Source organism: Chiloscyllium punctatum, chromosome 6 (assembly GCF_047496795.1).
Source record: "Chiloscyllium punctatum isolate Juve2018m chromosome 6, sChiPun1.3, whole genome shotgun sequence".
NCBI lineage: Eukaryota > Metazoa > Chordata > Chondrichthyes > Orectolobiformes > Hemiscylliidae > Chiloscyllium > Chiloscyllium punctatum.
In genome coordinates, this window is record NC_092744.1 from 42,874,042 (window position 1) to 42,894,000 (window position 19,959).

The 19,959-nt window shown below is 38.8% G+C and overlaps 1 protein-coding gene across 2 annotated transcripts in view; it reads left to right on the forward strand.

Annotated features, from left to right (window-relative positions):
* mfsd8l1 (major facilitator superfamily domain containing 8-like 1) overlaps positions 1-19,959 on the forward strand; it is a 70,813-nt gene that overhangs the window by 20,409 nt on the left and 30,445 nt on the right. For both annotated transcript variants that reach the window (XR_011960896.1, XM_072572553.1), the window contains exons 2-5: positions 3,530-3,715; positions 5,565-5,627; positions 11,499-11,618; positions 13,395-13,474. Coding sequence is in view for 1 of the 2 variants with exons in the window: in XM_072572553.1 (XP_072428654.1) it covers positions 3,530-3,715; positions 5,565-5,627; positions 11,499-11,618; positions 13,395-13,474 (449 nt within the window). In the remaining variant the exon portion in view is untranslated. The remainder of the gene's footprint in view (positions 1-3,529; positions 3,716-5,564; positions 5,628-11,498; positions 11,619-13,394; positions 13,475-19,959) is intronic.

Sequence of the window (19,959 nt, forward strand, 5' to 3'; positions counted from 1 at the left end):
AGAATAGGCTTAGAGCAAAACTAGAAGCACAAGATCTCGTGAAAAAACTTTGGTGGTTGCTGATCGACCTCGGGCTAGACTGAAAGAAGTGAAGCACAGGAATTAGATAATTGGAGAGAGTTGATAGTTTATTTTAAGGACTAAATCTTTATGCATTTGGATTTGTATTGTAAAGTCCTTGCAGTTGGAACTTGAAAAGCGAGTTGCCAGGTGTTTTGAAGAGTGACTATTTATGCACATTTAAGTAAGCATGAGCAACAGTTTGCAACAGTAATCTTGAGTTTTTTTAAGCCCTGTTGATCATATACTCGTGGTGTTTCGATCCAAGATAGTGGCAGAGTAGGTCTCCTCAGCCGGAGCTAGTCTGTTCAATCTTTTTTCCTTGTTTCTTTTTTGTGTTTTATTTTTCTTCCTCCTTCTTGGTGATGGCTGAACTCCAGGTCTCAGTGTGGAATCAGACTCCCGGTCTCAGTGCAGACCAATCGTGGCAATCTCTTGGCTCAGTGTTGTGATCTCTCAGTAGCCCAGCACGGCCTTAGCTTGGACTTCTGGCCTTGAAATGATTTCAGAATTGCGTCCTGGAGATGAAGCCCTGCACGTCTGTAGTCCAGACCTGGTGCGCACTGGAGGCTAGGAGCCAGCATGAACTGGGTTGGAAGGATTTTTATTCCAAACTTTTTATTTCTTTACTTTTCTTTCCCCTAAGAATTTTGAATGTGCACCTAGGAGGTATGGTTAGTATGTTTGCAGATGACACCAAAATTGATGGTGTAGTGGACAGTGAAGAAGGTTACCTCGGACTGACAAGTGCCAGATACATTCTATCTGATCGAGTGGCAGATGGAGTTTAATTTAGATAAATGTGAGGTGCTGCATTTTGGAAAGGCAAATCAGCGCAGGACATGTACACTTAATAGTAAGGGCCTGGGGAGCGTTGCTGAACAAACGGACCTTGGAATGCAGGTTCATAGTTCCTTAAAAGTGGAGTTGCAGGTAGATAGGGTAGTGAAGAAGGTATTTGGTGTGCTTTCTCTTATTGGTCAGTGCATTGAGTATAGGAGTTGGGAAGTCATGTTGTGGCTGTACAGAAGATTAGTTAGGCCACTATTGGAATACTGCATTCAATTCTGGTCTCCTTGCTATAGGAAAGATACTGTGAGACCTGAAAGGGTTCTGAAGACGTTTACAAGGATGGAGGATTTGGGCTATCAGGAGAAGTTGACTAAGCTGGTCCTATTTTCCCTGGAGCATCAGAGGCTGAGAGACGACATTTTATAGAAGTTTATAAAATCATGAGGGGCATCAATAGGGTGAATAACCAAGGTTTCTTCTCCAGGGTAGAAGAGTCCAAAACTAGAAGGCATAGGTTTAGGGTGAGAGGGGAAAGACTTTAAAGGGACCAGTGGGCAACCTTTTCATGCAGAGGGTGGTACGTAAATGGATTGAGCTGCCAGAGGAAGTGGTGGAGACGGTACAGTTGCAACATTTAAAAGACATCCGGATGGTTATAGGTTTACGACTAGGATATGGGCCAAATGCTGTCAAATGGGACTAGGTTAACTGGTTGGCGTGGACGAGTTAGACTGAAGATCCTATTTCCATATTGAACAGCTCTGTAACTCAAATTTGTACTTAAGAATCTGTACCTGGGTACATTTGTACCTAAGACGGTATCATCAGTGGTGACATGTAGACTTTTCACTGCACTCATTTGAGTACATGTGACAATAAGGCTAATTCTAATTCAAATTCAATAGATACAAGGTTGTCTTTCTACAAGACAGTACTTTTTAAAGAGCAGTTCTACTTTAAGCTGCCTGAAGAGGTAATAGCTGCAGTATGAAAACTAGATGTAAAAAATTGTATTTGTAACCTTAGCGACACTTCCAGCGCGTGATTTTTTTTTAGTAAAATTAGTTCTGCTAATTACAGCTTGTATTTAAATAAAAGCAAATCCGGCAACATCGTATGAATACCAATAGGAAAATTTTCAGGCACTTTCATGAAGCTAGCTGATGATTTCTTCAAGGGTGGTGCTGCAGAATTTGAAAAGTATTAATTAGATTAGGATGAAATTTAAACGGAAAACAAAAAATGCTGGAAATCACAGCGGATCAGGCCGCATCCATGGAGAGAGCAAGCGAACGTTTCAAGTCTAGATGATTCTTCATCAGAGCTGACATGAGGTGACATTTAAAACTGGGAGTCAGACATTGGTGGTATAACAACAGATTGGTTCTGTTAATTGTGACTTGGAGGTGCCGGTGTTGGACTGGGGTGGACAAAGTTATAAATCACACAACACAAGGTAATAGTCTAACAGGTTTATTTGTGGAATCGTTTAGCTCTATCACTTGCTGTTTGGCACGAGAGTCGTCTTGTGTTGAACCTTCAACAGATTGACACCTCATTTTTCGGTTTACCTCCTGCTGCTGCTGCTGCCCAGCTCTTCTGCATTCTTTATTGATCCAGAATTAATCTGCTGGCCTGATGGTAGTGGTAGAATGGAGAGTATGCTGAGCCATGACATCACTGATTGTGCTGGAATACAATTCTACTGCTGCTGATGGCCCATTTCACTACTTGGGTGTCCAGTCTTGAGATGTACTTGACCTGAAGCCATGAGACTTCATATAGTCAGGAATTGTCCTTTAGCTTGTGATCCAAGATTATATGAACATTACTTCAGCAGAGCCAAATTTAATGATCAGCAGTTAATTGAGTCAGGGGCTATGGGATTCTGTGTTTCAAAAAAATAAAGTGATTACATATTTTTGAAGAGGTCTACAACATAGTTAAATGTTCCTCCTCTATAATGTATAATCCTTACAAAAGTTAATATCTGTTATCCTTTATTGATTTGAAAGAAATGCTGGTGTTAAAGGAAATTTCTAAAACTAATTTGGTGGATGGATATCAGTAACTCTTTTACAAAAGAAATGCCTGGTTGTGGAAATTTGGTATATTCTCCTTTTTTCCTGGAAAGTGGTGTTGAGTTGAAATTTTGCTATTTGCGATGGGGAGGTTTTTTTTTTGTCTAGTTTTTCAAGCTATAGACTGGGCTCAAACCTCTGAGAGAATTTTCAGTCTCCGATAGGGTTTGAAGCAGTTGTCTTTCTAAAGAAATTTACAGAATGTCCTGCATAGACTTTTTGCCATTTTGTGAAAGCCAATATTGTTTTTTTTATTAAGTATGTTCCAACCATTAACTTCTGAAGGAACTATCTTTCACCTCTATAAGATTGGGAGCTGTTTTTATCTCCGGAGGTGTGCCGTTATTTCTATTGAAGTTTTTGGAGACTTCATTTCCATAAGTTGAATGTGGCCTCGAAGGTGTAAATAAACAGTTACTTCAAGTCGGTGTCCTTTGTCTAATACAGGTGTCATTTTCAAAAAGGTTCTCTGCACGACTAATTATAAAGTTATAATAAAGTAAAAAAGGCTGGAAATGAAATATAACTACAAGTCTTCATGACATGAAGTATAATTTAAGATGCAACTAAACTTTTTTTTTTAACTATTGTTTCAGCCGTAATACTTCCAACAATCTGGGCGTATCTCCAGACTCTTCATGCTGAACCTTATTTTCTGGGTTTGGGACTATCTGCATTCAGTTTTAGTGGGCTGATTGCAAGTCCCATCTTTGGACGTGTATCAGACAGCACACGGAAGACAAAAGCTATCATATTATTTGCTAATTTATTTGAAATTGCAGGTAAGTTAATATTACCCACTCCTTTTGTACATTGGAGATAGTAGTTGTGGAGGAGACTTCAGGGGAGGGAAAAAATGGGGTTTGGTGGGGCTGGGGGGTGGGGCCAGTGGAGAGTCAGAAGTGATATTGTTTACACTGAGTTCTTGTTTGTGCAGTATTTCACCGGCTATTTTAAAAGAAAGTTTTTTGGTTCTATCTCTAAGTATAATCAAGAGACATATCTCCAAAAAACACATAATCAAGAATGAACCCACTCTACTCACTACTGCAGACTTTCTGTAGGCCACACTTAAAACAAAATACACATCGGATTCTGTGCTGTGAACTTCGCCCAACAGTACCTCCAAGATCAGTTGTGAATTTCACTGTTTGTTAATTTTCCCAGATGCACTCCAATGTCCAGCAATTCATGAATTCAAACAGCAAAGGCACTGTCAGTTTCTTTCTCTCTCTTGCACTGACCTCACCATGTGCTTCCTTTGTCTGTTCTTCTCCCTTTTAAAACTGCTGTTGTTTTGACTTTGGGAAAAAAAAAGTTCCAAAACAATGCAACAGCATATGAAACAGTAATTGCTTCTGGAATTCAAGGAAATCACCTCCAGCACCTAAAATACCTCAAGAAAGGAGCAGCTGTTACAGCCAGAAATTTTTCCTGTCCTCCATCTTGGATTACCCAGAATACAAAATTGAGGGGCATGGATAGGGTAAATAGGCAAAGTCTTTTCCCTGGGTTGGGGAGTCCAGAACTAGAGGGCATAGGTTTAGGGTGAGAGGGGAAAGATATAAAAGAAACCTAAGGGGCAACTTTTTCGCATAGAGGGTGTTACATGTATGGAATGAACTGCCAGAGGAAGTGGTGGAGGCTGGTATAATTGCAACATTTAAGAGGCATTTGGAAGGGTATATGAATTGGAGGGGTTTGGAGGGATATGGGCTGGGTGCTGGCAGGTGGGACTAGATTAGGTTGGGTTACCTGGTCGGCGTGGATGGGTTGGACCGAAGGGTCTGTTTGCATAACGGTAACATGTGAAATACTTATTTCATGCTGAAACAGTTAGTAAAGTTGTAAAGTACAGAAAGAAATGTAAAGATGTGCGATTCCTGGGAAATAAATTAAATCCGATCCAGTGTGCTAAATTTTAACGCAGAAATGGGTGAGTTGTGTTCAGGTTAGATGCTAACAAGCTCAGCAGTTTTTGGTGGGGAGGTGGTGAGGCTTCGTTTCTTCATTTTAGTGTAAAACATCTATGTTCCATTGCTACACTAACTCCTCTGGCCATACTAGTCTGAAAACACTTGATCTCATCTGATTTCGGAAGCTAAGCAGATCCATATCTGGTTAGTAATTGGATGGGAAAACTCACAAAATATACCTCCTGTTCTCTCTGGGACCCAATCTCATTCTCTCTCTCTATTCCCTCTCCCCAGCTCCTAACCTCTTATGGAAACATAGAAAATATTTGCAAGAGTAGGCCATTTAGCCCATTTGAGCTTGCACCACATTCAGTATCATGTGGCTGATCATGCAATTTTGGAATCCCACAGGAAGTAATCCTGAGATTGCACCCCTAGAGGTCCTGCTTTTCAACTGAAATAACTCAGTGTATGACTTATGACCAACTTCATTGACGTTTTTCTTCTGAACAGATGTCAAGAAGGACTGGTTTTGTGATGAGAATACTGGAAAAAATTCACTCCAAACATTTCCCTGCCCTTTTCTCTTTCTAGAGCTAACTTAAAGTACATCTCTGATATTGTCTGTCTTTTTAATGAAAGCGATTTTGATTAATTATAATTGAGGAAAAGATATTAATTGTTTTGGATTTAAAATAAATAACTTTATTTTTAGGCAACTTTATGTACTTCATGGGATATTCAAAATGGTTACTACTTGGTAGTCGGCTTGTAGCAGGTAAGTTGAATTACCAACAGCTGTATTACTGTGAAAAGAAACTTTCCTTCATCTTTCTTTTCTTTACACTAAGTTTGGTCATTTTATTGTAAGAGGGTAAAATAATTGGTTCTGAAGGTATTTCCTGAATTTTCTTCTATTTTGAAGGCATTACCAACCCTTTACTGTGCTGTTGTGGAAGTTTGGGTTTCTGTTAACAGTGATAAAAATGGTCTTTTAGCCCTAAAGCTCTGCTGCACTTGATTCACTGTAAATCATATTGAAAGAATCAAACTTAAATTATTTGTTTGAACAATGAGATATAACATTTAGAAAGAAGTATTGGAATTAACTTGCTGGAATATTGGAACCTCTGCAGGATAACAGGGACATGTGTGATGTGTGCATTGGATTAAATATTGGATAGGAGGAAGCCTGATGATTCTTAATGCATGAATCATAGGCTATTAGGAAACTTTATAAACTGTCAAATCTTCAGAAACAAAAGTGTTGGCAAGAGCATCATTAGCACACAGCCATAAAGAACTGATGTTCTGGAGATAGGTGTTCTTGGGGATGATAATGAACTAGCTCAGAGTTGAACGAAATTTAAATATAGTTCAGTTCAGCCTGAATAAGAAAACACAAATGATGGAATCAGTACATATAATTGAGTTTCCTGAGAATGGGGAACTTAATAAGTATTTAGTATGAAAAATGTCTTTGATATATTATCATAACTGGAAGAGTGCATCAACAATCATGCTCCATTGTACCACGAGCTGTCAAAAAATTGATAAAACCCAATGATACCACCAAGATACTCCATTTTGCCTGTCTGACTGAGTGCTCTTCAGGGGAAAATCAATTCACACAAAACTTTATAACCAACAAAAAAATTAACTTTATTTTAACACATTTTAAAAAGAAACTGCAGAGAAAACAAATGATTCCTAATCCACTCCTGTGCAAATTGAATTATCCCTCTGTAAAACCCCAAATACACACTCACTCTCACACTCACTCTCACACTCACTCTCACACTCACTCTCACACTCACTCTCACACTCACTCTCACACTCACTCTCACACTCACTCTCACACACACACACACACACGTTCACAATGAGGAGATGTTTTGACATATTATAGGATGGGAAAAGAATAAAGATAGGTTAAGCAAAATTCCAAAGATCAAAAGTCTGGATCTTGATGGTGGGTTAAATGATCTCTTCAGCTTTTTTATTTCAGCAGTCTTGACAGTGAAGGTTGCTTTTGGTTTTCACTTTGATAATTGATCTGGTGCGACATGTTCTTTTGTCAGAATCCCCTTTTTTAAGCTTTCTTAGTTTTTGTGTTTTTCTCCATGGAGAGAGAATGGGAGAGATAGATGTTCATCTGGCAGGCTCTATGTCCCTGGGTTGCCCTTGCACCTACAGCTTTGTAACAAACTGTAACTCAACCAATTGGAGATTTGTGGTCAGGTAAAATGACTCTCAGTGCCGCTCTGTCTCAAAGCATCCCTGTTATTTCTTCAAGTAACATTCTCTTGCACAATTGAAAATATGCACAACCTATACCACATTGCAAGACTCTCCTAGTATTTCAGGTGTATAGCAGTCTAACTTCATTTTGGTTTATAGTCCCAAAAAACTAACTATGCATTGACTATATTACAAGAGGGACTTCATGAGACTGCAATAGACAAAAAAGGCTACTGATCTGATAATAGGCATAAGACAGCTGTAAGAAGACATACTGACAAACTCAGTTTCCGTTGTATGAGAGTAGAATGAATTGGAAACATCGAAGAAACTGTTTACCACAGTCTTATGAACAGTAATGAAAAGTCAGTGGTTCAAGTTGAAGAGGCAAAATAACAAACAGATCACATTTAATTGTTTTACAACATGGTTGACAAATACATGGGATGAACTGCTCAATGAGGCAATTTGAAATCATCAATCTCATTAATTTTAAGAGGTTGTCGGATAAACTGCAAAAAATCAACTCGTGGATTTGGTCGTGAACTGTGCATTTTAATGTTGTACTCAGGCCACCTAGGTAGATTTGAAAGGAGGTCTTTACTGACCTTGCACATGATCATGTTGATGATATAAAGAAAAGGAGCAAACTATTTTGACGCAGTAATCAAGTTTAAATGTTGTTGCTCTTTAAAAAAGAAAGCATGTTTATTCCCACAATTCTGTCTGCTTCGTGCCTTTTTAACATTTTTCTTAACTATCCAATCATCTTTTCAAACAGTCCAACGTTCCACTTTGGTAATAGATGATGAAAAATAATTTTGAATTCATAACATTAATGTGAACACAAGTTCATTTTATTTCTAGCCTTTGCTCTTAAAAAGAATTTTAAAAATTTAATCAATGGAATAAATCATGTCATTGCTATTTAGTTTATCATCTAAGTAATAGTCCATCAGGTTTTTAATCCCATTGAAAGAAAGCACTAATTTTACGAGCCAACTAAAAAGTAATCTTCATTGTGATATGCTGTTAAAGGCAACCTGTTGTGCAAGGGACTAATTGTTGCAGACTGCCACAGATAGTTTTTGTTCTTTATATGGCATGATCATTGACTATTGAAGGTTGATGTTGTAATAAATGGTACTTAAAGTTCAAATTAGATCCAAGTTAATTAATGTGATTAAAACAAAGTGCCTTGGTTTTTATCTATCTGCTTGAATGTGTCATGACAACTCTGTGACCATTGTATTCTAAGGTTGGACCTGAATGTGGACTCCCCACAAGACTCTTTAAGACTCCTTTCTTTGTGAATAGAGTTTATTAGGTATTCAGTGTTGCCATTCCTCTACACAACAGTCCCTTCTGCTCCCCTTTTATATCTGCTTAGTCAATTAGTTAATTAATTCAATCACCTTAACTACTTAACTTTTATCCGATTCTCCCCTTCTTTGAATAAAACTTAAAGACGTGCAAACACACTTGAATGAAAACTAATGAAAATTAAACTTTTAAAAATTTTATGCAGTCCTTTCTGCTATAATGCAATAGTTGCTTTCTTGTGTGACCTTACGCTATAGAAAATTGTACAATAAAAATAGCAGGGCTTATGGAAAAAAATTAGGTTTAGGGGTGGGCCACCAAAAATATTACTCAAAATTGAAACAAATATAGTAGTTAGCCTAACACTAAGGTTAGCACTGTTTAAATGAATGTTACATTTCTATTTAATGATGAAATAACACCATAAATTTAACACATTTACCTTGGGAAAAATTTGAATGTTACCACCCTCCTCGCCCATCAAGCTTTGAGGTTGCTGAGTTACTAAGACAGGGGCTGAGGATCATCATTATTATCACCTTGAAGTGCAGTTGTGGTTGCAGGATTAGGATGAAAAGTTATTAATCCAAAAGTGGATATCTGTGGTTCATTGTCTTTCGACTGTTTCTTGGGGGTTGGCATAAAAAAGACATCTAGTTTTTGCTGCTTTGCCGTTTTTCTTTCTTCATTAAGAAGATGTTCATAAATTGCCAGACAAGACCTGATTCCATGAATTGCCGACTCACTGCGTTCTGTATTGTAATCATTGTCTTCGAAGACCTGCAACTGCTTCTCAATTTGCCTCAGATAAAAGAAAGTGGAAAGCTGTTGTGGTGCAGCATCCTGGACTACTTCATCTTCATTTCCAGCTTCCATTTCCCCCTCAGCAGCAGGTTGTTGTAGATCACATGTTGAGAGGTCTTCACAATGCGACTCCAGCAGCTCTTCAACTTCCTTTAGTTCTTGGGAGCTCCTCTGATGGTTCAAAGTGTTTAAAATCCTGAATAAAATCTGGGAGAAGCCTCTGCGCAAACTTCATGCAGGAGATGATACAGAGACCCTTTTGGCATAAACATTGTGTTCTTCCATGCACCGCAACATTGAAAGTGTTGGTTTGTCTGCTAAGATTTAATGAAGCATCTCATCTATTGTCCAGTGATATCTTTGACAGTTAGTTACTGAAAAGACACTGCTGTCATGTTCATTGTCACAATGCTTGTATTTCCTTACACATCTTTAAATTAATAATTGGCACTTATTCTCCCCTGCCACTCTATTGTCAGTTTGGAATTTAGTTGATGCCCTCCATCTGAAACCTGTCCATTTATCCATTCTTCTCTCCACTGTTATTCTTTTCACAATGTATTACTGTAAACTGACTATAACTATCATCATGCCTGGGATGGCAAGCTGGAAATAGAGTCCTGCTATACTCGGTGATCACAATTGTTTAAGACATCTTTAAAAACGACAAAATTCTTGAATTTATCAGACTTTTAGACCCACATTGACTGAAAGCACACAGTAGGTTTCTTTACTTAACAATAATTACTTCTAGGATTCCAAAATAATAGATTTCAGCTACAGGTCAATAACCATGAGCTGTCGATTATATACTTCTCCTAGTTAAAACACTCGATCCCCTTATGAAACCTCCTGCACATGTATTCAGATGCACAAAGCCAGTTTGGTGTAATAGATGGCAGGGGAAAACTGGGCAGGCAGTTTAATGGTTCCTGTCCGCACGGCTTGCTGAGATGATCCTTTTGGCACGTCAGGAGCTGCTAATCCTTGACCTCCTTTCTCTGGATGCTTTCACTTGCAGGAGACACTAGTTCATTCTTCTTTGCATTATTGGTCTGGATTGTGTAAATTGTAAATCTGCTGACTTCCCAAGAACAGTTGCATTGTTATGTTCCATATCCAGTTTAATTTGAGCCTTTTTCATAGCCTGCACAACATTCAGGGTATTTCACATTACATTCACTTTGATGAATTGGTTTACCCCAGCTATCACAGACAATCACCACTATTTTAGTGATTTCAGCATGTTGTCATCCCCAAATTTGAATCCAGTGGGGTGCTCAAATTTGTTAAACTTGCTTTCATTTTTATTATTTGACAGATCTATATAAAATTTGTACCAATGCATTCCACACAATGTGGATGTGCATCCATTATCCAATATAATGCAATTGAATGAGTCTGACAAAAACATTCATTAATGGACTGAGGCATTATGCGAGTAATATAATTCCTTCAATCTAAGCAATATTATTAGATTCTCCTTCTGAACTATCTGCGTCATGCATAATTATTTTTAAAACGTTTAGTGTGTTAGGACAGTTAATCACACTATGGTATTTTGTTTTGCACCTAAGACTCGCGTTGACCCCACACAGGCATTCATGGGGTTCATTCTTCTGTTATATTTCCACTGTTCATGTTATCTATTACAGTTACAGAGATAACTCTATTGTCACTTTTAATTATAACTCTCCTTTTTGCATTGACCCTTTCAGCCTATTCAAGTGGTCTTGCATTCTTGCTATCTCGAATCCTCCATTCTTCGTGTTTCTGCTGAATATCCTATCTGAACCATGAGGACGGCTAGAATATACTTTACCTAGAACCTTTTTGAAGGACTATTGCAAAAGATGTTTCACTTTAAAAATTTAACTGCAGTCAATGCTAGGAATCAATGTTTGGTACATTATAGTCCAGAAATTCCAAGGAAGGCCCCGAATGAGCAATTTACAAATATATATATTTTTTTGAATATACTGACTGTCTGAAACATTTTCTAATCAACCTGTTCAGAGACATTATTTGACATTTCTGGACCAGACTGGACTTGAACCTGGGTTTCCTGGTCTAGACGTAGGGAAGCAGCCATTACACCAAGACAGTCTCACCTATGGAGTCTTGCAGCTTCTTCCTCACATCAATCTTCCCTATTCCCTCTTTATATCTACCCAACCAATTAATTAATTACCTAACTTTGAACACCTGCTTATCTACACAATGTATTAATATGAAGTATTTTACTTGTCATCTGAAAAGGTATATGCTTTTCACTTTTCAGGTATAGGTACAGGTGCAGGTGCATGCATTTTTGGATACCTTACCCGTTCAACCACAACAGAAGAACGAGCAACAGTATTTGCTGTTGTCATGGCTGCACGACAGGCTGGGCTTCTGATTGGTAAGTAAATTTTAGTTTATTGATCATGGTAATGCCAAGATGTTGAAAACCTATTGCCTTCACAACAAAGAAGTTGAGCTGTCTTAATCAGAACTGCAAAGCAAGTTTTCTTACTACATAACTATTCAAGTCTTGGATATAGACCCTCCTCCAATGGAATTTTTTTGGATTGAATTCTGGGTATGACTCTCTTAATCATAGTTGATATGCACTGTTGTCAAAATTGCTGAAAGTGGACTTGCAACAATCACACTCTGAGCCCAACTACTCCATTATTTGTGTTTTCATGATTCATTGTTATTCTTGATTAAGCCTTTGGCCTAATATGGCAGAAACTAGTATTATTTGAATTATCTTAGTACTGAAAAGGTTTTAAATGAAAAATAAACACCCAACACTCATTGTATGGTGGGTTTCTGATGGGGTAAGTGACAATTAAATAACCACTTAAAGTTATTTATTTGCCATTTCAGTACCGCCACTAATGGTGGCTGCTGCTATTTACTGGAGCAGAGTCAAAGGACAAGAGATTCTTCCTAAAGGAAAAGAAAATGAAAGAACCCCTCACTTTTTAATGAATTGGTAGCAGTAATCTTTAAGCTCCCAATTTGGATTCCACTCTTGACAGAGTTGGATCTGCCACTTGAGCTGAACTGAACTACAAAACATGATGGATTTTCAAAGCTACACACTTCAGGTTACTGTCAACAAGTGTGTGGTGAAGTTTGAAATTGACTTGAAATGAACTTAACAGAGCCATAGAAACATTCACCAGATCCACCAATCATTGTCAGTAGTCTACTCATAGCTGACCTGAGAAATTGACAATATGACCCAATACAGCAATTTAGTGAACTGCCTGGTTTGTTTTATGAGTTTGCAGGTGAGGAATTATTCAAATTTCACTCTGCCTCCATCGATAACCCAATGAATATTCACAATATTGTTTATCTTTTACATTTTCCTCCTTTTCTTCCCAACCTCCCATTCCCCATCTTCTCCTCCTCCTCCTTTATCCCCCACCATCCCCAGACCAAAAAAAAGCCCTGCTCAGCGTAATTCTTTCTCAACTTCAAAACTTATGGAGTAGTACCATCGATGCAAAGTCAAACTGAAGTCATTGAGCATCAATAGGCCGAACCTCCAGCACCTAGTGTCAAGTGACACATACAACATTGATAATACTTGTTAGCTTCCAGTAATTGTTGTCTTCGAATATTGTTGTAAGATTTCACTAAAGAAGCATTATTTTGCTCAATCTTAACTGATTAATTGAAGACCTTCTTTCTATCATAATGCCAGAGTTGAAATTGTTCAGATTCCACATTGTTTCTTAGCTCTCGTCACAACTCTAACAATGAAGTTGGTCATGCAGCTTTTAGTAGGAATTGGATGACAGCCATATTTAGGCTGATGGGCAGCAAGTAGTATTCTTGTCTTTGGTGCCTGATAATGATCACTTTGAACAGGAGAAAGCCAGCCAGGGAATTGGACTCTAGAAGTAAATTGTTTTTATTTTTCAGTGCTTTGAAGTAATTATTTTTTCAAACATTGGTCAGATCTTGCGATTTAAGCTAAACCACAAGCAAGCCAACTACTGTGATAATTGCTGAAAGGCTTACAAGTTTAAAGTTTACGATGCCGAGAAATTAATGGGGGAGGGGGCCACAAACAGGTTCATTCAGAGTGAAACAATCTATTGAATATTGAAACAATTTAAATACTAAAAACTATTATATTAATATCTAAAAGTTTTTTTTCTGCCATTGTCTTTAGGACCAGGATTTAATCTCTTCCTGAGGCTTTGCAACTTCAAGTTGGGACCATTTGAAGTGAATAAATACACTTCACCTGGGGTATGAGTTGTTCTGTTCATCTTTTCAACTTTTTGTTTTTAAAATGTGTATGCTGTACAGTTTAAAAGTTATGGTAACAGTAGTGTATTCATAGGTTTGAGAGCTTACACATCATGGGCAAATGGCAATAATGATACTGAGTCCCTACATATCGCTTTGCATAATCAAGAGCTACATGTGTTTTTCTCTTCAGTACTGATATGGCTTTTCCAGTTTTTTGTTTAGCTTACTGTTAATTTCAGGAGTTTTATGATGGGTCCACACCAACACCCATGATGACTCTTCTTATGAAATCTTCTGCTTATCTTTTTAATTATGCATTTGGGCTCCTTGGCACTCTTGTTCAATGACGCAGCAGCTGAGGTAGAAGTACCCACTGCTGCCAGGACATTATGCTATTCATGCTGTGGACCCATATTTAAATCCCAGCTGCTTAACTTGGATAAATAAGGGGTATTGCGTTTTGGTAAAACAAACAAGGGCAGGACTTATACAGTTAATGGCAGGGCCCTAGGCTGAGCAGTGACCTAGGGGTTCAGGTAAATAATTCTTGTGAAGTTGCATCACAGGTAGACTGGGTGGTTAAGAAAGCATTTAGCATGCTTGCCTTCATTGCACAAACCATTGAGTATAGGTGTTAGGATATCCTGTTGAGATTGTTCAGGTCTTTGGTGAGGCCACTTTTGGAGTACTGTGTACAGTTCTAGTTGCCCTACAGTTGGAAGAAATATTTTTAAATTTAACAGAGGGTAGTTAATATGTGGAATGAACTGCCGGATGAAATGGTAGATACAGGCACAATGCAAGCAAGTGGTACTAGTTTAGTTTGGGGAAACTTAGTTGTCATGAGCAAGTTGGACCGAAGGATCTGCTTATGATTCAATGATTTCAAATGCTGCATGCCAGAAACTGACCTTCTGCTCAAGCACTTTTGTGATGTTGCAGAAAAGGAAACTGGAATCTCCATTGAATACATTCATCCTGGGACAAGCTAAACAAAGATACCCAAGGGAATTCCTCGAGGCCAGGCATACAAACTGGAACTCCCTTAACCAACATTAACAACCTCTCAAAAACAGAACCAGAAATGATATAACCTACCACAACAAACTGAGACAGATAAATACCAAGCGGGGCAGAACACCAACACTTCACCAGAGGCGCACTGATGATATCTAGCATGGTAATGACATGTCTGAGAACAAATCTACCAGCTCAGCAGGCAAGTTTACAACCTGATTGGAACCTTAGCTAGACAAAAAGAATGGTTTGGTGGAGAGGTGGGACATTCTTTCTCTTGTGAACCATCAAAAGAAGCAACAACACCAGACGTAGCTTTCCTGTACCTAAGACATGGCCCAGTCAGTACTTTTTAATGGATCAATGCGCAACAGTGCTGCAAGAAGGTTACTGATCTTCTGCACTCCACCAGAGTTGAACTGCTACCTTCTCTGCTTCCTTACACTCACTCTAACTCTACAACTGCACAGTAACATTATCAAGGCCAAAGTTCTACAACTGTTCCTATTGCATAAAGCATTTCCACTCAGCAGCTATCACCCATCCTCTTAAACTGCCAACAGTTTTGACTCTTGGCACTGTCGGCCTACTCACTCAGGGTACTTCACATCTGCTGCTCTCATACTACCACTAATAGCTCTTCCATCCACTTTCAACTTAGTTAATACCTGCTTTTGTCTCATTGCTGGAAAATTCTCCCAATACAAATCCTAAAGGACAGGTAGCAGTGTGGTCAATGTTTGTCTCCTCACTGCTTTGAGAAGAAGAACCTGAACTGGGGAAGGTAAAGACCAATCATGCAGGGAATGTTGTCTGTCCTGGCAGCCTAGTCAACCTCTTGGTGCCGTGCCGTGCCGTGCTGTGTTGTTTTCCACTACTTTAAATTTATTCTTCAAGTACTGAAGCTTCCAGCCCTATTTCACAACCAATGGCCTCTTTTGAAGGCCGCAGCAGCACCCAAACAGCCACTGAGACAAAGAGGCCAGCTCATTACTCCTCCACCTCTGCAGAAAAAAACAGATGCATTAGAAGATGCAGTGGTAATGGCTTTCTCCTGCAGTGTTCACAAGCTCAGCGACTTCATTCTGTTAGGTTCTATTTCTAGGTTAGACTGTAATCTGATGAGCACATCACTGATACATCTCTGCCACTGGTCAATGAGGAAACCCTCATTGACAGAGGACTGCCAAAGACCAGACACTTCGTCTCAGGCAGAAGATGACCCCATGCTATCAGCATTAATAACTTCTTAGAAATGGACAGGAAGTAATGAATTGCAGCCTTGTTTGTTAGATGCTGTTAATAAACAGAATTGAAAGTTGGAGAAGTTCACCTGTGTTAGTCGTAATGTGGTGCTCAAAATGCATGGATTTGGTTGTCTCCATGGGTAGGTTGGCGACTGCCTTGAAAAGCCCGGTCCAACACAATGCTCAGTGGCTGTCACAAATGCACCTGCATTCTATCGTTTTAGCCATTTGTGCTCAGCATCAGTGTTAGGGTGAAAGGGGAAAATGGGACCTTTATGTCATTTTGGGTGCCCCTACTTCTCAAAGAGACAGTGGTGCCAGCAGATCGAATCACATACAGATTTCTAAATTTCCTCTCTGGACAAAAGAGCTTCTGGACCCCTCCATGTCCACGTCCACATCCACTTTCACCCTGTCTATAGTACCCAAGTCTGTTGAAGTTGTAGCCAAGGAGGGCAATCCTGCCTCTCGGCTGGACGTTATTGGCATGTCTGGGTATCTAAATTCAACCAGTTGGGGTCTTCTCCCCAAACCTTCCAGGCCAGTGGGGTCCGTGACAATACGTTTCCTCCACCTCATCTGCAGACATTGGGACTGTACCTTGATGTAGTGGAAAGCAAGGAGAAGAAGACACTTTAAGGATATGGAGGTGGTACATCATTGTAAATATGTTTTCACATCTGCCTGATTGACTGTCATGTTAGCTGAAGAATCGAGTTACATGATTTGTATGTCAGAATAAAATAGATCAGTACGGCCAAACATAATCTGGCTCTTAATAAAGCCTTGCCTTCATGTTGCACATTTACGACCACCTTTTATGAATGACCATATGATCATTCGACCTATGCGCTTAACAGTGCATATTTTTTTTAAAAATCTGTATCACCAGTTCTTAACTGGCATCAAAATGTGGCCACAATGCACAAGAGTAGACTCTACCATCAGAAGAGAAAAAGTAACTTTTTCATACTTTGAATGTGTTGCAACCATTTTTTCCCCCCTTAAAGTTGAGATTTGGTCACAGGTGGCACACTGTCCAAGTTGCACTCCTGTGAATGAGTTTTGTATTCCATCTGATAGTCAAGACCCTGCCCCCACCCACCTCCAAAGAAAAAAAAATCTTTCATACACCCTTTATTTTTGCTCCTGTTCCTTTCGGTTCCCCACAATCCCATCCATCCCTTTTATTGATGAATATTCCTAACTTTTCCCCCAGCCCTTGGTTTATTAAATTGCTATGCTTGTCACTGTCCACTGACTGCCCATTGAAACCCGATGCCTTGTACACCATTGACCCCCCAGTCCTATACTATTATCAGATTCCACCTTTAAATTTAGACTTGACTCTTTTCAATAATATCATCCTCTTTACATCTCAGCAGAGTGCGTTCCAGTCCCAGAATTGAGTTGCTCATTCGCCACAACAGTATCCTTGCTGATAACCCCTCCTTGATGTTTACTGCCCTAACCTCCAGGACTGACCATGACTCCCTGAGGACAATGCCATTGATCACAACCTAGCCCCCAGTCTGATGTCTCCACAACTAATCAACCCCTGTGATCTCTAGACCGGTTGAATTTCACCTGCAGGAGTGACTATGGGCCAGTCCTTGGTCTGCAAGGTCACAGATTCCCAGACCAAGCACGTGGCTGTGTCCAACCCTCTGGACTGAAATTGGACAATGTCTTTGACAGTGTTGCAGGAACTCCTGACTGATCATCGTCTCCCTTCAGTCCATTCAATATGTTCCCCTTTGACTTTCAGACATGGTTATTTGATTGAAGCACATGTGATGTCTGGCTCATTTGTGAATGTGACATTAACATAGTACAGTGCTATATAACAACATGTCGACTGCAATATCTGTTCAGTGCTGGCAATCACATTACATTGCGTGCTTTTCTTTCTGCAATAAAAGGCAAGACACAACAAGCTCTTAATGAAGTAGCAATGCGCTAAAAGGAAAGTCCAGCCAGAGATGCTGTGACAATTCAAATATATGTAAAATGAGTGAACAAGAAAGAAAGCACGCTAACAACCTTTTATATTCCCCGTGCACGAAATGACTTGGCAGTTGCATTGCAACACAAGCTGTCTGGGATCTCTAAAGTGCAGCAAAATGCTGAAGTGTATTATGAGTTAGTCTGAGATCAGCCATGATGATGTGGTGAGGCTGGTGTTTTGCTAATACCAACTTCCATGAACAATTGTTGAAAGTGGTTACTGTTCAAAGTGCATGCATTGAGATGTTGGTGAATGAACCTTTTTAAGGTGGAGGCCAGGAGCAGCAACTGATTAGTGGCATACACCAGATGACCACTCTATCTTTCTAGTTAAGAATTGAAACTGTCTAGTTTCTCTCCAGTGCATGAAAGCATTCTGAACTTTCCAAAAATAAGGCGAGATTAGCTAATAATGAAATGCAAATAAAAAATAAATAAGGTGTTTTCTGTTGAGAGTTTCATGTAGCTGTTTAAACCTTGAGTGTGAAATTTGTTTTTTTTCTTCTAAACGTCAAGAATTTAACACTTTTATTCTGTGTTCTCTAACATTTCTTACCTTTTTCAAGTCGCTCTGGGAAAATTCCCCCATGATGTCAGTTTGAGATATCTAGAAACCAATTACATTGATTCAGGTTTATCTAATGTTAAAAAAACATCCGAGCAAAATACTGCTAAAAAGTATTGATACACTCTAGAGTATTTGAAAAGATTTCTAAAGCACGTGAATTTGGTTCTTAAAAGTACTCTGGCATCAAGATTGTTTTATTTTAAAAGTCTGGATGTATTTGGTTTGTACGCACACAGAAGATTCTGGTCTAGTATCCACCTGGTGAGAGAGATAGTTGTTACCCTTTTGAGTCCAGTATGACATCTTTGGAATGAAAATTCAATTAATTAGGGTTTGTCTAAGACCTGTAGCTTTTCGAACTCTAAGATGTACAGTATGAAGTAGTCCAGAATTCTTTTTTTTATCAGAACAGATTTGTGATTTCATTATAAAAATAGGAGGAATACATCTGAACCCTTTCTTGTTCAGGAGAAAAGAATTTAATTAAGATTGCAAACTTGCAGTTGCTGATGGTGGAGAAGAGAAGGCAGAGAAATGTGTGTTTGAGCACGTCAGGTAGAAAGATCTTTAAACCAGTAAAGTGCAGAATGGGTAGTCGGTTAAGTTACTGAGGAAATGATGAAATTTTAATAGTTTCTTTTCAGCAAAGACCAGTTCTGTAGCATTTTCTGAAGGAGTTGATGTTTGTACATGCTTAATTCAAGTTCTGGTAGTGGAAGGAAGATCTGAAAGCAGAGATTGATTGAAATTTTGCTTGTTGAAGCAAGTTATTTTAGAATGGAGTGGATGCAAGGAAATAAATTGTTTTTATTGTTGAATTAGCTAGGTTATGCACTTCTCATGCTACTTAAGATTTTGAACTCTGTTGCTAAATGAGATTTGAAATGGATGACTAGTTTGGCTTGAGGAAGCTTTGGATTATCTAGGTCTGAGTATTCAAGAGACATTAACCTTTGGTCAGGGGATGAAGCAGCAAAGCATAACTGGGTTCTGTCAATATATACAAAAACAAAACTTGTCGGTGAAACTCAGCAGGTCTGGCAGCATTTGTGTGAGGGTAAGCAGAGTTACATTTCGAGTAAGGTAGCATGTAGCTGATTGAGTGCAGTATGTACCAAGAAAGGTACATTGAGTTATGTTGGACGTGACTATGAAAGTAAGGAATGGATAACAAAGGATTGATTTTGGGTGATCACTGTATATGAGACTAAGGACAAGCAAGGTGATGTATCATGGTGAAATGTACAGAATCAGAAGTCCCACGACACCAGGTTATAGACCAACAGGTTTGTTTGAAATCTCAAGCTTTTGGAGCGCTACTCCTTTGTTAGATGAAGTGAAATGTACAGAGGATACTATTTGTGAGCTTGGTTAAGTTATGAACTACAGATGTAAAGAAGACAAAATTTAAGATTTTCTAAACTCTTAACAATAAACAGTAATGTCTATAATTCTGAACATGTTGAAGCAGCAATTTTCCCTGCAAATATATTAGGATGGTGTACTAATGATAAATTGCAAGAAAGCATTTGCAAAGGTATTTTCACACATTAAAATTTCACAAAATTTCAAGATATTCAGAGTTTGAAATGCACAGAAGTTTCTTGTACACCCTAATGTTCATTTTTGTTTCATTTTGTTAC